Raw genomic sequence first — 17,033 nt, forward strand, 5'->3', positions numbered from 1 at the left:
GGCTCATAGTGCCAGTAGCTGCTGCTCCTAAAGTGTCATGGTTTTAGTTAAATTATTGCTACTTTCAACAAGTATTCATACATAATTATATGATTATTTATGTACGAATGCATGCTGTTGTACTAGACATAGAGTATGTCAGTAATACTGACACGTAATGTAATCTTTGTGAACAGATTACTTATGGCAGCAGACAATTGTCATTAAAGGGATACTGAAGGCTTGTTTGTGTAGTATTAATGTTGTGCTAAAAACATGAGTGTGCAATAAAATATAACAATTACAATAAATGAGAAAATATGTGATCGCTTATTCAACTGCTAAGGGGTATGTTGACTACTGTGGGTAGGTGTTAAGTAAGACGTTGTACAGAGGTCAGAAGCTCTCTTATTATTGCAAACAATTAAACATGAATGAAAATACAGTATGTGTAAAATGCTGTAAAAAAGTTTTCTTGCCAGTAAATTAAAAATTCAAGCCACAGCCAGTTGAAGAAGTGAACTTTATTTAAATAAATAGCCACATAAATAAACAATCCTTCTTGAACAAACACTCTCTTTCCTCTGCTTTCTCTTTTTGTTCCTTTCCTTACACGCACACACACCTTGACACACACAGAGACATACACAGACACACAATCACACACCGACATGCACGTGCTCACACAGTCAAGTAACAAATGACAAAGAATAACAAAGAAAAAAACATGAAATACTTCTTATTATCCAAAGTTTATCAAAAAGGGTCATCTTTCAGATTTGCATCAAGAGTCTTAGTGTTTCTATTTTTTTTTTACCATCATGAGAAACAAAAACATTGGTAATAAGAAATGTGAATAAAGTGCTTGTCTCTGTTTGCACAGCAAGTTGCAAGGTCAAAGAAGATATCAAAAGGGGCTTCTGAAGGAATAGCTAGCAATGGAGCCATCCATTATTTCTTCAGTGTAGAGATCGGAGATGGAGAACTCTGATCTTGGGTTTGGACAAAGGCACAAGTGTTGGTAATGAGTGTAATCAACTAAAATTGTTGGGATATTAACACTGCATGTTTCCAATGTAGAACTGGGACTGGAGAAACACTGCACCTCTACACGATGTTTCACACATATGAGAGAATTAACTATCTTCCTGCAATATTCTTGCAGCTTCTAACAAATCAGCTATACAAATAAATCAGCTTGTTGCAGGTCATTTACTACCTATTTCTAGCCACTGAAGAACGTTCGACTTCCAGCACAACATGGTATTGCTATATTCTGATTTTTTTTCTTCTTTACTAGAAAAGTACAAAATGAATACCACCACGGTCCTAATAGTAACAGCTAGAGATGTTAACAACACGTGTAGCATTTGGTGGCAGCTGAAGTTTTTCTCAGAGCAAAAGCTAAGAAGATCATGTGAAAATACCAGGTAACCACCATGCTACATTTAGAGACAGCATTCAAAGTGAAAAGTCAGTAGTGTATCTGTGATAGATCACCCATCTCTTGTGCTATTCACTCTTTGGTAAAACCCAAAATTTTCTTTTCAGTTAAAGATCTGCGAACATGCTGTGTGAAGATACAGCATTTTGAAATGCCTTCAGTCTTTGCTCTCAACTTCTACAGTATCATGTTATTATGTTACAGAACTAGTACCTGTTCTAGTCAGCTAGCCAGCACAGCAAGGACAAACAGACAAATTCAAAGTAAAAACAAAAGCCTCAGGCAAATATGCATGTACATTTCGACCATCCTATGAAGAGCCTCAGCTTTCCTTTGTATTTCAATGTGAAATATTGCACTATTCCCATAGTCTTTGTTCTGTCCACATGAAAAATGTCCCTCCTCTGATCGCCTGGGACTGACAAGGTTTTACAGCTTTTTTTGATTCCAAATTCTTGCCTGAGGAGGTAGTAAAAGCTTCTAACTAGAAGGTGCTCAAAGGAAGGGAATACGAAACGATGCATCCACATACTGTATGTAAGGTGCTACCAAGCTGACTGATGTACCTGTTGTGCTTTGCTCAATCAGTGAGACACTCTCTTTGTTTCGGCTGGTGAGGATGTAGCAGTCTTTTTGCAGCTTGAGGTAAAAGCAGCACTTGCGTAGCTATAATAATCTTGCACAGAAAAAAAAAAAAATCACAGTTTCAGTACGAACTAAAATCAACTTCCTTAGTGAACGTTTGTGAGCTTAGGGCACTATACTGCATGTTCATTGCACTGCTACAGAGAAATGTCTCTTTAGAAAGGCGGGAAAAAGGGGAAAACAGAAATTATTTTGGTCTTCTGTCCAGTCAAGTGAAAAACAATGAGAACAGGAAATTACACAAAAGATGACTAAAAAAAGAATAGGGAAGATGGAGCCTTCCTGTTTTCAAACAGTGAAAAAAACAACAAACAACAACTTAGCATTAAAAACATTTGAGACTTATCTCTATCAGCTAACGTCAGCTCTCATTCAAGTGAGTCCATTAGGGAGCTGGATGAGACTCTTTCAGTCTTTTATTGCTTCTCTGGCTGTCTGATACCGATTTTACACCTCATCCAGAGTTTGGTTATTGCTTAGTCTTTAGCTTATATGATATCAAAAGCATACACACACTATACACATGTGTGTGGCACATGTGGACCCCATGTTGTAAAATAAAGTGTAAATTTGTTGTTTGCATCAGCTGTTTGTTCGTTCTCTTTACTTCTGCTTTCTTTTCTTCGGGGCTCAAAATCAAGTCATTTTTGCTCTAAGCATCTTCCACAGAGAGAACAATCGTTGGTCTTGATGGCTGATGCTTTACTTCACCATCACACAGCTGCTGAGCTGCTTCTGCCCAGACAAACCTAACTCCTGCATGTCAGGCTCTGTACTGGAGGACGTGCCTATGCTCCACACTGTTGGTTTAGACAGGATGGGGAAGGTGCCTTGTGTTGCAGACTGAGGCTGCTGCTGAAGGCTGGAGCTGGGGAGAGGGTGGGGTTGCTGACTGATGTGCAGATGAGCCTCGAGAAGGTAAGCAGCAGAGGCTACGGGAGACAGAGATGAGGCGTAGCAGGATGAGGAGGATGAGGAGGAACCGGATGAGGAAGTCTCGAGGGTTTGTTGCCAGGGGCTGTGTTGTAGACCCACTGAAGCTTGTTGAGGAGGAAGGGCAGAGGGAGTGGGAGTGTCAAAGATGGAGGAGGAAGCAAAAACTGTAGTAGGTGGAGGAGAGGATGACTGTTGCTGGGTCAGAAAGAGCAAGGGATTCTGGGTAGGTCCTGTCGGAGCAGCTTTGACCTGAGGCTGGGGCTGGTGCTGGATCTGCAGCATCCTGGAAAATAGAGAAAAGGATCAGACTCTGCAGAGGGTTTTCAAAGTCTGACGATTTCCGAGCTTCATATGTTGAGTTTAATAATAGTGTGTATTCATCTAAAAGCATGTCTCACCTCTGCTGGTGCAACACCTCCTCCAGCATGCTGCGGTGCTCAGAGAGGGCAGGGCCCAGTGACCCCCGGCTGCCGCGGTTACAGGAGGGTGGAGGAATAACCTGCCTCGTCAGACCCTTGATCTTATTTAATCCCAGTAGCCCTTTGGTGCGTGTGTTTTTCCTCAGCTGCTGGCGGAAAGCTTTGAGGCCTGCAGAAAGACATGGGAAAGTGTTACACAATAGTCCTTTGATCGTATAACGTGACACAGATGTGAGAAAGATGGAAATCAGGTTACAGAGTGAGTTCTTGATTCCTGTACCTTGTGTGAGGGAGGTGTCAGAGGCTCTACGGCCCTCCTGGAAGCTGGCGGGGGGTAGGCTGCCTTGTGCCTGGGGAAGGAGGTGTGAGGAGAGGGCTAGAGGAGCTCCAGTAGGCAGCAGAGCTCCACCTTCAGCCCCAGAGGCCAGAAGCGTTGACATCTCACCCATAGCGGCCTGCAACGCGGGGGCAGGACTGGATGAAGACTTCAGACAGCTGTCAGAGGAGGCACCATCAGAGGGACTGACAACTATACCTACAGAAACACGAAGGGAAAAAAATTAAGATTCTGTAGAGCTGACGGTGTTTACTGTATATACTGTTTATATATGTTTGTCATACTTACATGGGGGGTTACACTGGTGAAAACGGGCGGACACTTCAGCCAAAGTGTGTCTGCGGGAGGTGGTGGTAGGAGGGAGAAGGGGCCCGAGAGTCTGTGTCGCCTCCTCCTCTTCCAGGTCTCTGGGTCGCACCTCTTCACTGATGCTCGTCTCCAGCAGGCTGTTGGGTGAAATGGAGCGATTCCAGAGCAATCTGTTGAGGCTGGCCTCCACTGGAAACACCACACGCTGAAACAGAAGGAGGCAGACTGTTAGTCACTGATTGACAATCACATGGATTGCGGTTTCTAAGCTCTTAAGCAGCTGAATGCATGTCGTTTTTTGTGTTTACCTGGAACAATCCACCTTGATCACACTCCATCTCTGAGTAGACAGGAGTAGTGCTTTTGGCTGGAACTGGAAATGTTGTGGTTCTAAAGCTGTCGGTGGACTCCATAATTACCTAGAGAAATCAGAAAGCATACAATGTTATAGACTTCAAGATGCAGACTGGGTCCAGAATAGTTTGCATATACAGGGTTGGGGTACGCACATTTGGGCAGGTGGAGTCAGTGGTGCCTCTGGGTCTCTGGCTCCAGGTTCCACACTGGCGGCTCAGCTGTTGGGTGCGATGCTCTCTGACTCTTTCCAGCAGCAGGTAGTAGATAGCAGAGAAGTGATTGTAGCTGCTGCTCTGCAGAGACTATGGAAAAAGACAGAAGACAGTTAATATTTAGCCACTTAGTTTAATTTCACTGGTTCCAAATGAAGTTTTTGGACATATCAGTCACCTCAATAGTCCTTTGGCGATCGATTCCCAGTGTGTTCATGATGCCCAGCACAGGTTCACTGTAGTCTCCCAGGTTTGAGTTGTACTCTGTCAGGGAGTGGCAGAGGGTCTGGTGAGCGGCTGTTGGGTCTGCCAGCATCCAGCGGTGCTGCTTGATCTGGGCCACGGTGATCCTCTTGGCTGGGTCCACCACTAGCATCTTACGGATCAAGTTTTCACAGTCTGGAGAATGAGAACAAAGAGTGAGTCTTGGAAGTGTTTTGCATTTAAATGAAACTAGTAATCAGCCGTAATTTCTTTTTCAGCTGTCAGGATAATGAATACCTTGGGACATGAAGAATGGGATTCTGAATCGGCCTTCTGTAACTCTCTGCCTGAGTGCAGGAAGGCTGGGTCCATCAAATGGAAGAGAGCCGCAGACGAGAACATACAGCACAACACCAAGGCTCTGAGGGGAAAGTACCAAAAAGAAAGCGATGCGTTAGCAACAGTTTTATAACGTTAATGCTCTTTGAATCGACCTGTCTGTATTTTCCCTGCTTACCCAAATGTCCAACTGAGGACCCTCATACTCTTTCCCTTCAAACACTTCAGGGGCAGCATAAGGTGGGCTGCCACACCATGTAGACAGAGGCTCCCCTGCATTGTAGAAGTTTCCAAATCCAAAGTCTGCAAGACACAGATGGAGATGCACAGTGATTTTCTTGTTCGAACTAGTTTGTTTTCTCGACATTCTATCATAAGGAGCTTAAGGCAATGAAAGGCAGATACAGTATGATGCCTTCTTCCAGCCACAGCGCCTGAAGTAATTTGTCATCAGGATGTTTGAAGATATTCATCGACCAGATCATATCGTGCTAATGTTACACAAAAAGACCAGTTGTCTTTGCTCTGAGACTTTTCTTTTTGTTTATGCAAGAGACTGGTTGTGTGCTAGTGAGTCATTTTCTCTCGTTGATATTAGTTTTGGTAAAATGAGTGAATTATTCATACTTAATTAGCACAGACAGCACAAAGATGATTTAATTAAGATAGTTTAGGAATCACAAAGCAGTGAGTATTTCCTTCAGGCAAATATTGTACTAACAACAGGACAGTGTCACATTCAAAGCATTGGTTTTTAATGAACATCCGTCTATCTGACATCATACAGTATCTTTCTGCCACTAAATCAGTAATCATGGTATCCGTAAATGTTACGTGACCCACCAGCCAGTTTGATATTCATGTTGGCATCCAGCAACAGGTTCTCAGTTTTTAGGTCACGGTGAACGATGTGGTGTCGATGGCAGTAGTCCACTGCTGTAAGAATCTGCCAGAACTTTTTTCGTGCCTCATCTTCACTCATTCGGCCATTTGAGGTCAGGTAGTCTGTAGGGAGAGAGGATATTTTAGTGCAGGTCAATATATGAGACAGAAGCGCTGTGAGAATCAACATATTTAGCGGTTTAGGAGTGAAAGCTGAACTCACCAAACATCTCTCCATTCTTTGCATACTCTGTCACGATGTACAGCATGTCTTTGGTCTCCATGACCTAAAAAATGTGACAAAAAGAAAGAAATACTGTCACAAGGAGCCGATGGATAACGAAGAATACATTACAGTTGAGCAAAAGTTGTTCCAAGTTCTCCAGGGAAGCCTGCTCGTGGCAATTCTGAGTATGAGACATTTTCTAACCACAAAAATCCCCTTCTCATACTTCTCCATATACTTGTTCCACTTGCACAGAACACCAACACCCTGGTTTTCCATGATATGTGCTTTTGGATAAGCTAGCCCTCAGTGACAACATTTTTATCATTTTTAAAAATCCAACAAAACACATGAACACAAACCAATAGGGAAATGTATAACATTCACAGACACAGACAATTTCCCTGAGGCTGTCACTAGTTGGCAACACACACCAGTGTTGAATTTCAAGCTACCCCCCATCTTTCAATTTCTTAGAAACAGAGGAACAGATTCTCATGAGCTGTTCACATGTGTTCTGTCTAGTGTATCAAAAACACCAGAAGTGCAATCAGTCATAACCAAGCAAACTGCGCCGGCTGGAAAGACGCAATTCCCGGTTCTTTCCCGGAGCTCATAGAAAGCTTTCATTTCCCAGGAGAGCTCTCAGCGGCTGAGCTAAAAGGTTGCCCAACAAAGCAAGTTACACTAGATGACAAAGCCCTGTCAGGGTAATGCTGGAGACCAACTGTGAATTAAATGTCACAAAACAGTGAAGTGGCTTTACACCCACCAGCCCCTTTGGAAAACCAGGCAAAAAATGATTCAATTCACAGGTGCCTCCAAGCAGGGAGTAGTCCTAATCTGCACGATAAGACAGCTCTCTGGAGCTCAGTCACCTCGAGGTGCAGCTGACGTCACAACTCTGAAGAGCCGACACATCAAAACCCTTCCCCCTCCACAGAAGGTAGATTAAAAACCCTTTATATCTCTTTGCAGCCAAAGTATCTTTCAGGTGATGTTTACACTGACCTAAATATTAAAGCCCAAGAGCCCATGTATTTTAGAAATGGAAAATGTGGCTGGAAATATTTTAGATGCTGTGAGCGTCAATTGTTAAACTAGAATTTCAAATACACATGTTCAATTTAGAACATGTGTATTTGGCTTCACAGACAAGCAGAGCTGCAGAGTTTGTGCAAACTGCTCCACTGTGGTGGAAATGCATTGACTGACACGAGGTCAAAGAGAGAAAGGGAGAGTTTGATGATTGTTGACTATAGAGAAAAAACACATTTTGTTCTCAGAAGTGAAGCTGAGACTATGAAGAAGTAAAGCCTTAAGATCACAAGACGGTCTTATGCCACCATCATCCCTTTGTACAGGAAAAAGGGTAAAAAGGTTGATCACCAGTATCAAGTACTAAGCATCTGACTACTATTACCTCAGAACACTCGGGAGCACAGAGATAAAAGATGCATGATGTTTCTTTGAACTGCATATTCTACACACTTGTCTGAAGAATGCATGAAACATGATTACCTTTAACTCATTCAACATCTGTATATTCAGATCTATAGAGCTGGGCTAGGGTGAGTTTGCTTATCATAAATTTGTAATATATTTTAAACATTTGTTTTTACATTAACATTGCATTATTGCATTACTGAATCAATATTTCTTTCAACTTATTTGACCCCCTAATTATATCTTTATTACAGTCCAGCCACAGTATCACAGTATGCCCCTTGTCAGCTGCTTAAAACAGGACATGAAGTAATCCTCAAGAACTAGCAAAACAATACAGAGCGAAACAAAAGGCCAAAAAACTCCAGAGTAAAAGAGAAAGAAAGGGCATTGTATGTTTGTTTGCGTAGGTGTGTGTTTGTGTGCTGGTTGCCAGACGCGTGCCAAGGCGTCTGCAAGGCCGGCTAAGGAGGAAAAAGCGGATTCTTTCCACTAAGTCTTCAATTTGATTAGGAGTAAAGCAGTGCTTTGTGGGGTTGCCTTCACGTGATGCACAGACACATTGCACTTGGCTTTAACAGACGCTAATTGGGCTTAGCATTCAGACTCGTGGACACCTCTCCAGCCAGCCCTCTCCTGACGGTTCAGTTTCCCAGTTCTCTGCACTCGCTTGTACCATTATATAACTGAACACATCTTAGAAAAGCATTGTTCCAAGCACTGACTGGTCCCCGTGATTGTTCTTTAAATGCCTCTTCCTCTCGCTTTTGTAACATGCACACATGCAGATACACACAAACGCACAGAGAGAGGTCAAAAGGGATTGCACTAATGCTGCTGTGCTGTACTTATTATTCGATGTGCCCTGAGTGTCTGCAGCTCACAAGCTGCTACAAACCACTTAGATAACAAATGCCCCTTATTTCTGCCGCACGTAATAGCACTGCTGCATCCACATTTATACAATAACGAGGCACAATGCTCTGCAGCACGGCATTGTTTTTGAGAGAAATAGATATGCCCCCACTTTGAAAAGCTTTTCACTCCATTGCATCCTGCCCCCAGATTCATTTATGCTTTCAAACTGGTTCCCTGCACATGGAGCCGTCACAGAGCGGGCGACACAGCAAGTGTCTGGTGACAGTGACGATGTAACACAGGTTCAATAACACAGTCCTCCGTTGCACACACCCTTCTGCACTCACACAAACACATGCACGTCAGACAGCAACGCTGCAGGAAGATGAAAGATAATACACACCTGGTACAGTTTGATGATATGGGGGTGGTTTAGCAGCTTCATAATCTGCACTTCTCTGTATATTTTCTCCAGGTTGGGGGGGTTCAGCCTGGTTTTATCAATAATCTTTATGGCCACCTGAAAAAAAAAAATGCAAATAAAAAACAAAATAATTACAGGTTTTGCATCTTCAGATAACTGTAAATACAAATGCACAATTACTGTAGAAGAGCTGCTGACCTGTGTTTTGGTGACTTTGTGTTTCGCCAGCTTCACCACAGCAAAGTTTCCTTTCCCCAGGGTGCGGATGATCTCATAGAAGCCGACCTGCAGTGGCCTTCCCTGGGCAGGATTGGACTGAGCCCCCCGGCTGTTCTCTGTCATGATCACCATAGTGCACCAACAGTCTGGAGTTACAGCGCTGGGATATATAAAGGCTTGTACCTGCAGAGGCAGAGACAGAGTTATATGCTGTATAATTTATTGCCCTACTTTTTGCTGTAAAAAGCACAGATGTAGGTTAAGATTTTTAATGTATTCATATGGTAAATGCTGTTGAGGAAATGAACTTGTAGGTAAATAAAGTGTGTAGGATCTCTAAGCTACTTTTAGTATCGTGTAGTGTCTGTGGTGCAGCTGTGGAGAAACTCGTGTCCAACTAATGACTGTAGTAGGGAAAGTACAGGATCAGCCCGAAGTGAGTGAAGTGTTTCCAGACTAGTTTTCACAGTGATATCGAAAATAAATTCAAGTGTAATAGAAACACGAAAAGTTAAATAAAGGCTTAAAATTGTCTGAATAGATTTTCTTTATGTGTCGAAGCTGAGGACACTATACGGTCACAAAATGCAGGTACTTCTTTAAAAGGTTTAAATTGAAAGTAAAACCGATGACAAGAATAAAACAAAAACAAAAAAAAAAAAAAAACAACTAAAGCGTAAACTCTCTTTGGAGTGAGTTAGAAAATGACGAATTACTGTTTATATAAAATGTAAAATAAGAGTTAAAAGTCGAGTTTTACCTTAAAAAGTGGACATAAAGCTCCTTCTCTGGCAGTTCAGACAGGGACTGGAAACCATTCCACAGGCGGAGCGGGGACCAACACGACCCGGAGGAAGAAACCCTGAAAACCCGCGGAGCCACTTTCTCTTCACCTTCTCATTCACACTGGTGTCTCGGCCCGGGTCTGGGGCTGTGCGCTCCGCCGGAATGCAGCCCTCATACGGGGAACTCCTCCTCCTCCTCCACCTCCTCTCTCTCTCTCCCCCCCCCTCCGCCATAACAAATTGATATCCACCTTATTTACGTCACACCCGCGTCAGAGCTCCGAGCCGGGTGCAAGGCAAGGCCGGGCTCGAGCGCAAGGAACGGGTTGCCGGGCAACAGCGCGGCTCGGGCGCACGGTGACGCGAGTGCTGATGGAGGCGTTGCTTGGAGATGGGGACGATGACGTCAGTCGCGGAGATGTGCCACCACGTGATGTTTCCCTGTGCCGGGCCGTTGCCTCGCGGGCTGCGCGAAAAGAAAGAGAAAGCAACTGGTGGCGAAGTTTCTACTGAAATAGAGACAGTTTCTACTGTTCCCCGAGCCGAGAGCCTTCTATTCACCTGGATTCAGGGTTGAATAATATTAAGACTTTCAAAAAACGAACACAGACTTGACTGTGTATTAAATCACCTTCATTCTATTCTGTTCTATTCTGTTCTGTTCTATTCTATTCTGTTCTATTCTATTCTGTTCTATTCTATTCTATTCTATTCTATTCTATTCTGTTCTATTCTATTCTGTTCTATTCTATTCTGTTCTATTCTATTCTGTTCTATTCTATTCTGTTCTATTCTATTCTGTTCTATTCTATTCTATTCTGTTCTATTCTATTCTATTCTGTTCTGTTCTATTCTATTCTATTCTATTCTATTCTATTCTGTTCTATTCTGTTCTATTCTATTCTGTTCTATTCTATTCTGTTCTATTCTATTCTATTCTGTTCTATTCTATTCTATTCTGTTCTGTTCTGTTCTATTCTATTCTATTCTATTCTATTCTATTCTATTCTATTCTGTTCTATTCTATTCTATTCTATTCTGTTCTATTCTATTCAATTCCTGGGTCATGTCATTATTTAGCAGTCCCTCCCTTCACAGGTTGTATATTCTGCTTTGTGTGTCAGCCTGCACCACAGGGGACGCTGAGCAGGGAGAAGAGTGAAATTCCAATAAGTGTCAGTAAATTCTGGATGCAGATGTCGTGCAGTGGGTTAAGGACTAAAGAGGCTGTTTTAGACATCACGCAGTCTGACTTCACTGAAAATCTGTGGGCAGATTTTAAACGTGCGTGTGCAAGTACAGCTTAAAAATATCTGAGAACTTGAATTGAGCAGCGTGGAGTAGTGGGTGAACGTTACTAAATCAAGACTGTGACATCTTCCAGTTACTTTTTACCTTTTTTATTTTTTTGAGTATGTCTTGACTTCCTCCACTTCAATTAATATTTAATATATGATGTTACTCTATTATTTTAATTCTATTAGGTTTCTACCGTGCATACATCCTTTGTGTCCCCAACTATGTTGTTGAGGTAAAATAGGATAGGATATAATAAAGTTGATTAGAGGAGTGAACAAACACAGAGGCAGCGCAGCAGTTTCAGGCAGACAAGAAAAGACAAGACTGACAGGGAGAACAGGAACGATGTGAGTGTCAACAAAGTATGAGGAAAGAGCTGCACGAGGACCAGAATGACACGTGGACACATGACGTATTGCAAGAAAATTAATTATGTGGGTGCAAATTGAAGCTGTGTTTTTATAACAGTAAGGGAAGAAGATATGATACCATAATAATAATAATGAATGACTTCACACAGGCAGATGTCCGACCTGTCCTTGTCATTTCTGCCTCCAAACTAGTGACTACATACTGCTGATTTTCTGTAATGATGGGGGCACTATATGGCCTCCTCCTCTTCATCTCTCAGACTGAGCAGCGGCTTAAAGCTTATTGAAGATTTTTCTGTGGAGGTGCCATTTTGACAGGGTGAGGAGAAAAACACAGTGCAGGCCATTAGTATAATATCAGAGAGCACAGGTTATATTTACTGGTGTGGGAGTGCAAGTTGAAGGGGAGTGTTTGTGTGTGTTTCTGCTGTGAGCGATTCAAAACAAAGAAAGGAAATAAAAATAAGAAAAGGAAACTCAACCTAATTATCAAGCATTTATGGTGAGACATAATATCCATTTTATACAAAGATGACTAAACTGTGTTGTCTGTAACCAGAGAGGCTGAGACCTGATGGAAACCAAAGAAAAGACGACAGCTATCACATGTTTCAGAGGGTGGACATACTGTCACATTTCATAGCGTGCACAGAATAAAAGTCAGCGCAGGTGAGTGCAAATACCACACATCAGCCTCCGCAAGGAGACAGACTCTACCGTCCCGTGGCCTGAAATGTTAAAGGAATGCAAACTGCATGCAAAATATGTCAACTGAAAGGTCACGCAATATTTTGATGCACACTTACAACAAAACCACAGAGCCCACTCTGCTCCTCCTCTCACTGTTTTCATAACCAAATGTGGCTACCTGGTGCCATTTGAATATCTGCCTCTGCTGCATGTTACAGTCGCTGTACTTCCTGAGTGTAGGCAAAGCAGACACAGTTAAATAAACTGTATTTACTTGGGTCCAGTTGTCTCAGCATGAAGAGACACTTGACAGTGACAGCAACAGTGCAGTGTAAGATTTTCTCTGAGGGTGTGCTGGGGTTGTATTTATCAAGACTATGTGACAGTATCTGCTGTTGATATAATTGTACATTGGTTTGCTTTGGTCCTCATCTAGAATTTGCTCACATCATCCACCAAAGCTACAGCTCACTCCAGCCCGTTTAAAGTCTGTAGCTGTAAATGTTCTCACTGTAATGAAATAAGAAGTAGTGAATTCAACTTTTTTTTGTATCAAGAGAGCTTTTAAATGTCACATAAACCCACTCTAAGTAGAAAATAAAATGTTAAACCCTTATAAAAAGCTTCTTATCAAATCTCTTGTGAGCTATATCAGCAGTGTGTCTTTTATGTTGTGATTAATACTGGATCTCAGTTAGCACAGCTTTACTCACCCTTCTAGACACATTTTGGAGCCATTAGTCATGATGATTAGTCATTAATCATTATAGTTAATGCAATAGCTGAATCAACATATTAAAAAAAAAAAGTTTAGTTTCAGCTAAATGTTTGCAATTGCTGAAAAATGCACATCAGACAGGATGCGAAACCACTTTTTTCACATTCTCGAGGTTGCCAACCGGAATAAAACGTTCATTGCTTTTGTTTGCAGTCACTTTCCGTGCATCCTCAGTGGCTGCATGCATCATTTTCTTCTACACTTTGATCTTTTTGTTTCCATTTTTTGTATTATTTCCTCTATTTATATGCTATAAATATACTTTAGTAACATTTCTACAGACAACAAATGACAGAGACAATGTAAAGACTTGCACAGTATGTTCAGTAGGTTAAATCCATGTGTCAGTTCCTGCTCTGAGAACACATTTACATAATCATCATTAATCATCGCTCATGAGCCGCTCCTGAACATTGCTCGTGCACTTTGCTGTGAGAAGAAATGAGAAGTAACTCACTCTGGGTTTGTCAAAGAGTTTAGTGCATTTCCTTCTGTAATTCTGTCAAGTTTGATCAATAAGAGTTTTGATGTTGGGCAACAGGATGGTGGTAGTTCATGATGAGAAAACGCACCCAACGCAGAAAATGTGATGATTTTTTTTCTTCTGAGAACTGAACAACTACAGAAAATTGGAGGACAGATGAGAAATGCACTGACTTTCTTAAACGTGAGCCAAACCACATTCAATACAAATCAGTCTCACATGCACAACTTCTCATTCCTGGAAATAGCATTTGAACTTCCCTAGCTGTCGCTTTCGTTCTCTCTGGTTCACACACAGAAACACATGCTGAACGGTTTGTGATAGCAACTGTTCATCACGTTTCACGGCACGTCGAGTTGGTTACAACAGAGGCACAGAGCCAGTCCCTTTATCACACGTGGGTGCAAAGGTCAACCCAAAGGGGGTATTTCAGCCTCATTTTATCACATTTGTTTTGAAATTTTGAAGATTCATACTTTCCTGTGTGGACTGACAGAAGACAGGGGGTGTAGGTCAGGATGTAATGAGTCATGCTTTTCACCAGCAGACAGTTTTCTCTAGTAAACATGCTGAGGTATTTAGGCTGTATCTTTTCGAATGAATTTCTGTCTACATAATTGAAACACCAATGATGGCAGGAATGCAGTGTTCAAAGAGAATCACAGATGCAATTCCTTCGAAGTGGAGATCAGACATTCACATCTCTTCATCTGGTGTCATGTAATTATGTCTTTCTACTAGATTTAATTAAATTCAAATGCCCCCTGGCTGCTCTTTTTCAGACAGTACATATCAAGGTCTATCTGGACTTCAAGGTCAGGATCACAAGACTAAAAAAAACCTTTAAGGGGGAGATATGTGTCTACAAAACAAGATTAGACTTGACACAGAGGGAGAAAACAAATCCCATTCTTTTAGCTACAGGATATTTGCAGCTATGACCGAGAGCCGCTGTTAAACATCACACATGCTAAAACTGAAATGTTCACATTCACACTGATCTGTTCAGGTACAGAATCTCTACTTCTATATTTTTCTTGTATGACTTAACCTTTTATGCAAACTCTCCTCTCAAAGACATCTCACCGCCGACAGCAGTGACCTCTGTGTCACACTTTCCGACTCCAACTGTGATACTGAGTGTTCACACAAACATCTGCTGAACCTGACCTTGTCATACCAAAAAGCCTGCAACTCTTCCCAGGCTGAACACTCATCTTGTTGCAGGCTAATGTTTTTGTAATGCTTGAATACGTTTGATAAAATATACATGTGCAAGGTAAATACTATAACTGCTGTAGATGTTTTCTGCAAGCCACACGGTTAGCAGCTTCTCTTGTCCACATGTAGAATTATTTATGGACAAAACACTAAACCTGTGGTAACCTGCATCCTACAATGTTGCTGAAATTGTTCAAATTTGATGGAGAAAGAAACAGATGAGGAAAAGGAAAGAAAGAGACGAGGTTCCCTGCTGGGTCTAATTACTGACCTGCAGAACCTGATGCACAATCAGCACCCGGACATTGTAAATTATCTTGTTTTTGGACTGAGTGCATACAATACTTTTGAGTCTAAAAGTTATATTAACAGTTTCTCAGTGGCTGAGTGCAAAATTTGCTAATTGACAAGCCTGCAAACTGCATCACAAAGGTGATGTATTATCTTCACAACATGGCCCATCTAAAGAGAAATTCAACACAGTGCAACATCAACTTCCCCTATTTTATAACTCCTTAATTTACTTTAAGTTTTTTGTGAACATAACTGACAATGGTCAGGTAGGTGAGAGGACTTAGTGCCTGTTATTCTAGAACTATGTTAGTTATAGTTACTTGTCCAATTATCAATAAGCTTGATTGCTCCTGGTCCTTTTTCTTTCTCCATCTCATCATGAATAACACTATGATATACTGCACATGTACATATACTTATTGATTGGGTTCACTGCACTGACTGTTGCTACACTGATTGTTTTCTCCCCTCAGTTCACTTCTGTTCTCTCCAAAGGACTTTAGTAGCTGGCTCCTGCATCCATGTTGAGTCTCTGTTGGTAATGTAAACCTCCACATACATATTCTGCAGCTTACACTCTGCACACATACACTACACATCAGCCAACAATAGACTCTCAGACTTAAAGCAGTTAAAGCAGTTTAGTTCACGTCTGACGTTAAGTACTGATGCAGTACTTCCTGTTTTATAAATATGACATTTGACTATTTGTGCATATGAAAGAGAACTTTAACGGGAAAAGTACAGTTGCTCAATCTTTAAAAGCTTGTGATTAAAACATGACTCTAATCTAATGTCAGAGTTTAAAATGAGTTCATTCTTTCTGTATATGTGTGAAATATTCAACAGCTCGTGATGATTTTAAATGATGTGCTGTGTATGTACACAGTTTTGACCGACTGCCTTGGCCTGATGTTCTACTCACCGACAGTCCATTTATCCATTTGTTTTGCTCCTTGCTTTTGCAACATACAGTCTGTGAAAAGCGTCTTTGTTTGATCACTTGGTGTCATTGTGTCTTGTGGAGGACAGGAGTTCCATTCTTCTGAGGCAATTAACACTGGCCTGTCTACGCTTGTTGACTTTGGCAGGCGGGGGCTGTCCTCGTGAGTTTGTGCGTCAAGCTATCATCCAGGAGGTCCAGCACCAGCCCTCCACAAACAAACAATTTCAGTGATGAGACTTCTCACTCACACATGCGCACATATTTCTCACAGACTGTAGGGTTCGTGGTTTGAATTCTCGTGTAAATGATACTTATCAGTGACAATAAGTCACAGTTTGAGGTGTTCCAACGTGAATGTTTTCCATCTTGGTTTAATTAGAAAATCACAGTGTTGCTACGTAATAAATAAATTGTACTAAAATCATTTGGAGGCTTTTTTGCAGCAGTAGTTAGGTCCTACTGATCCCAGAGGTGCAAGAAAGGTGGAAAATACTGAAATAATGTGAATAATATAAACATTTACACTCACACATGAAAATAAACACAGCACAGACAACATCAATATAAACAATCACAAATTTATCTCAAGGGTTTCACAATCTCTACAGCCTGCAGCACCCTCCGTCCTTAGACCCTCAAATCAGATAAATTCAACCCCACCCACATACTCCCCTGTCCTCATCAACCCCAACCACTCACCCCCTCAAAATCATTCATAGATTACAGTAGTGCACAAAAGCTCTCTGTTAATCAGCTGCTATATCAAGTGTCCATATTTTCATCTTGATTCATTGATGATTTCTGATGACTTATAAAATAACATATTGCTGAGTGCCAGGTTCCTTTGTTTGCACGCAAGGTTTTAGAAATCTGAAACAGTGATGTAAAATTAAACTGTAAGAATATGCTGCGTGTGTTTGTCATGAATT

General features: G+C 41.6%; 1 protein-coding gene across 2 annotated transcripts; it reads right to left on the reverse strand.

Moving 5' to 3' along the window:
* Positions 1 to 712: 712 nt before the first annotated feature.
* sik1 (salt-inducible kinase 1) lies at positions 713 to 10,214 on the reverse strand. Of its 2 annotated transcripts, XM_026376362.2 has the most exons (14): positions 9,997 to 10,212; positions 9,216 to 9,419; positions 8,997 to 9,113; positions 6,287 to 6,350; positions 6,025 to 6,186; positions 5,360 to 5,484; positions 5,140 to 5,263; positions 4,817 to 5,037; positions 4,579 to 4,728; positions 4,378 to 4,488; positions 4,049 to 4,274; positions 3,704 to 3,958; positions 3,403 to 3,592; positions 713 to 3,287 (listed from the first exon to the last, which is right to left on the reverse strand). In XM_026376362.2, exons 2-14 carry the CDS (start codon positions 9,366 to 9,368, stop codon positions 2,771 to 2,773), a joined length of 2,415 nt encoding a protein of 804 aa, XP_026232147.1. In that variant the 5' UTR covers positions 9,369 to 9,419; positions 9,997 to 10,212; the 3' UTR covers positions 713 to 2,770. The 2 variants fall into 2 exon arrangements, with proteins under 2 accessions (XP_026232147.1, XP_026232146.1); XM_026376361.1 differs by having other exon boundaries at positions 8,997 to 9,419; positions 9,997 to 10,214.
* Positions 10,215 to 17,033: the final 6,819 nt, after the last annotated feature.

Source organism: Anabas testudineus, chromosome 21 (genome assembly GCF_900324465.2).
Source record: "Anabas testudineus chromosome 21, fAnaTes1.2, whole genome shotgun sequence".
Taxonomy (NCBI): domain Eukaryota; kingdom Metazoa; phylum Chordata; class Actinopteri; order Anabantiformes; family Anabantidae; genus Anabas; species Anabas testudineus.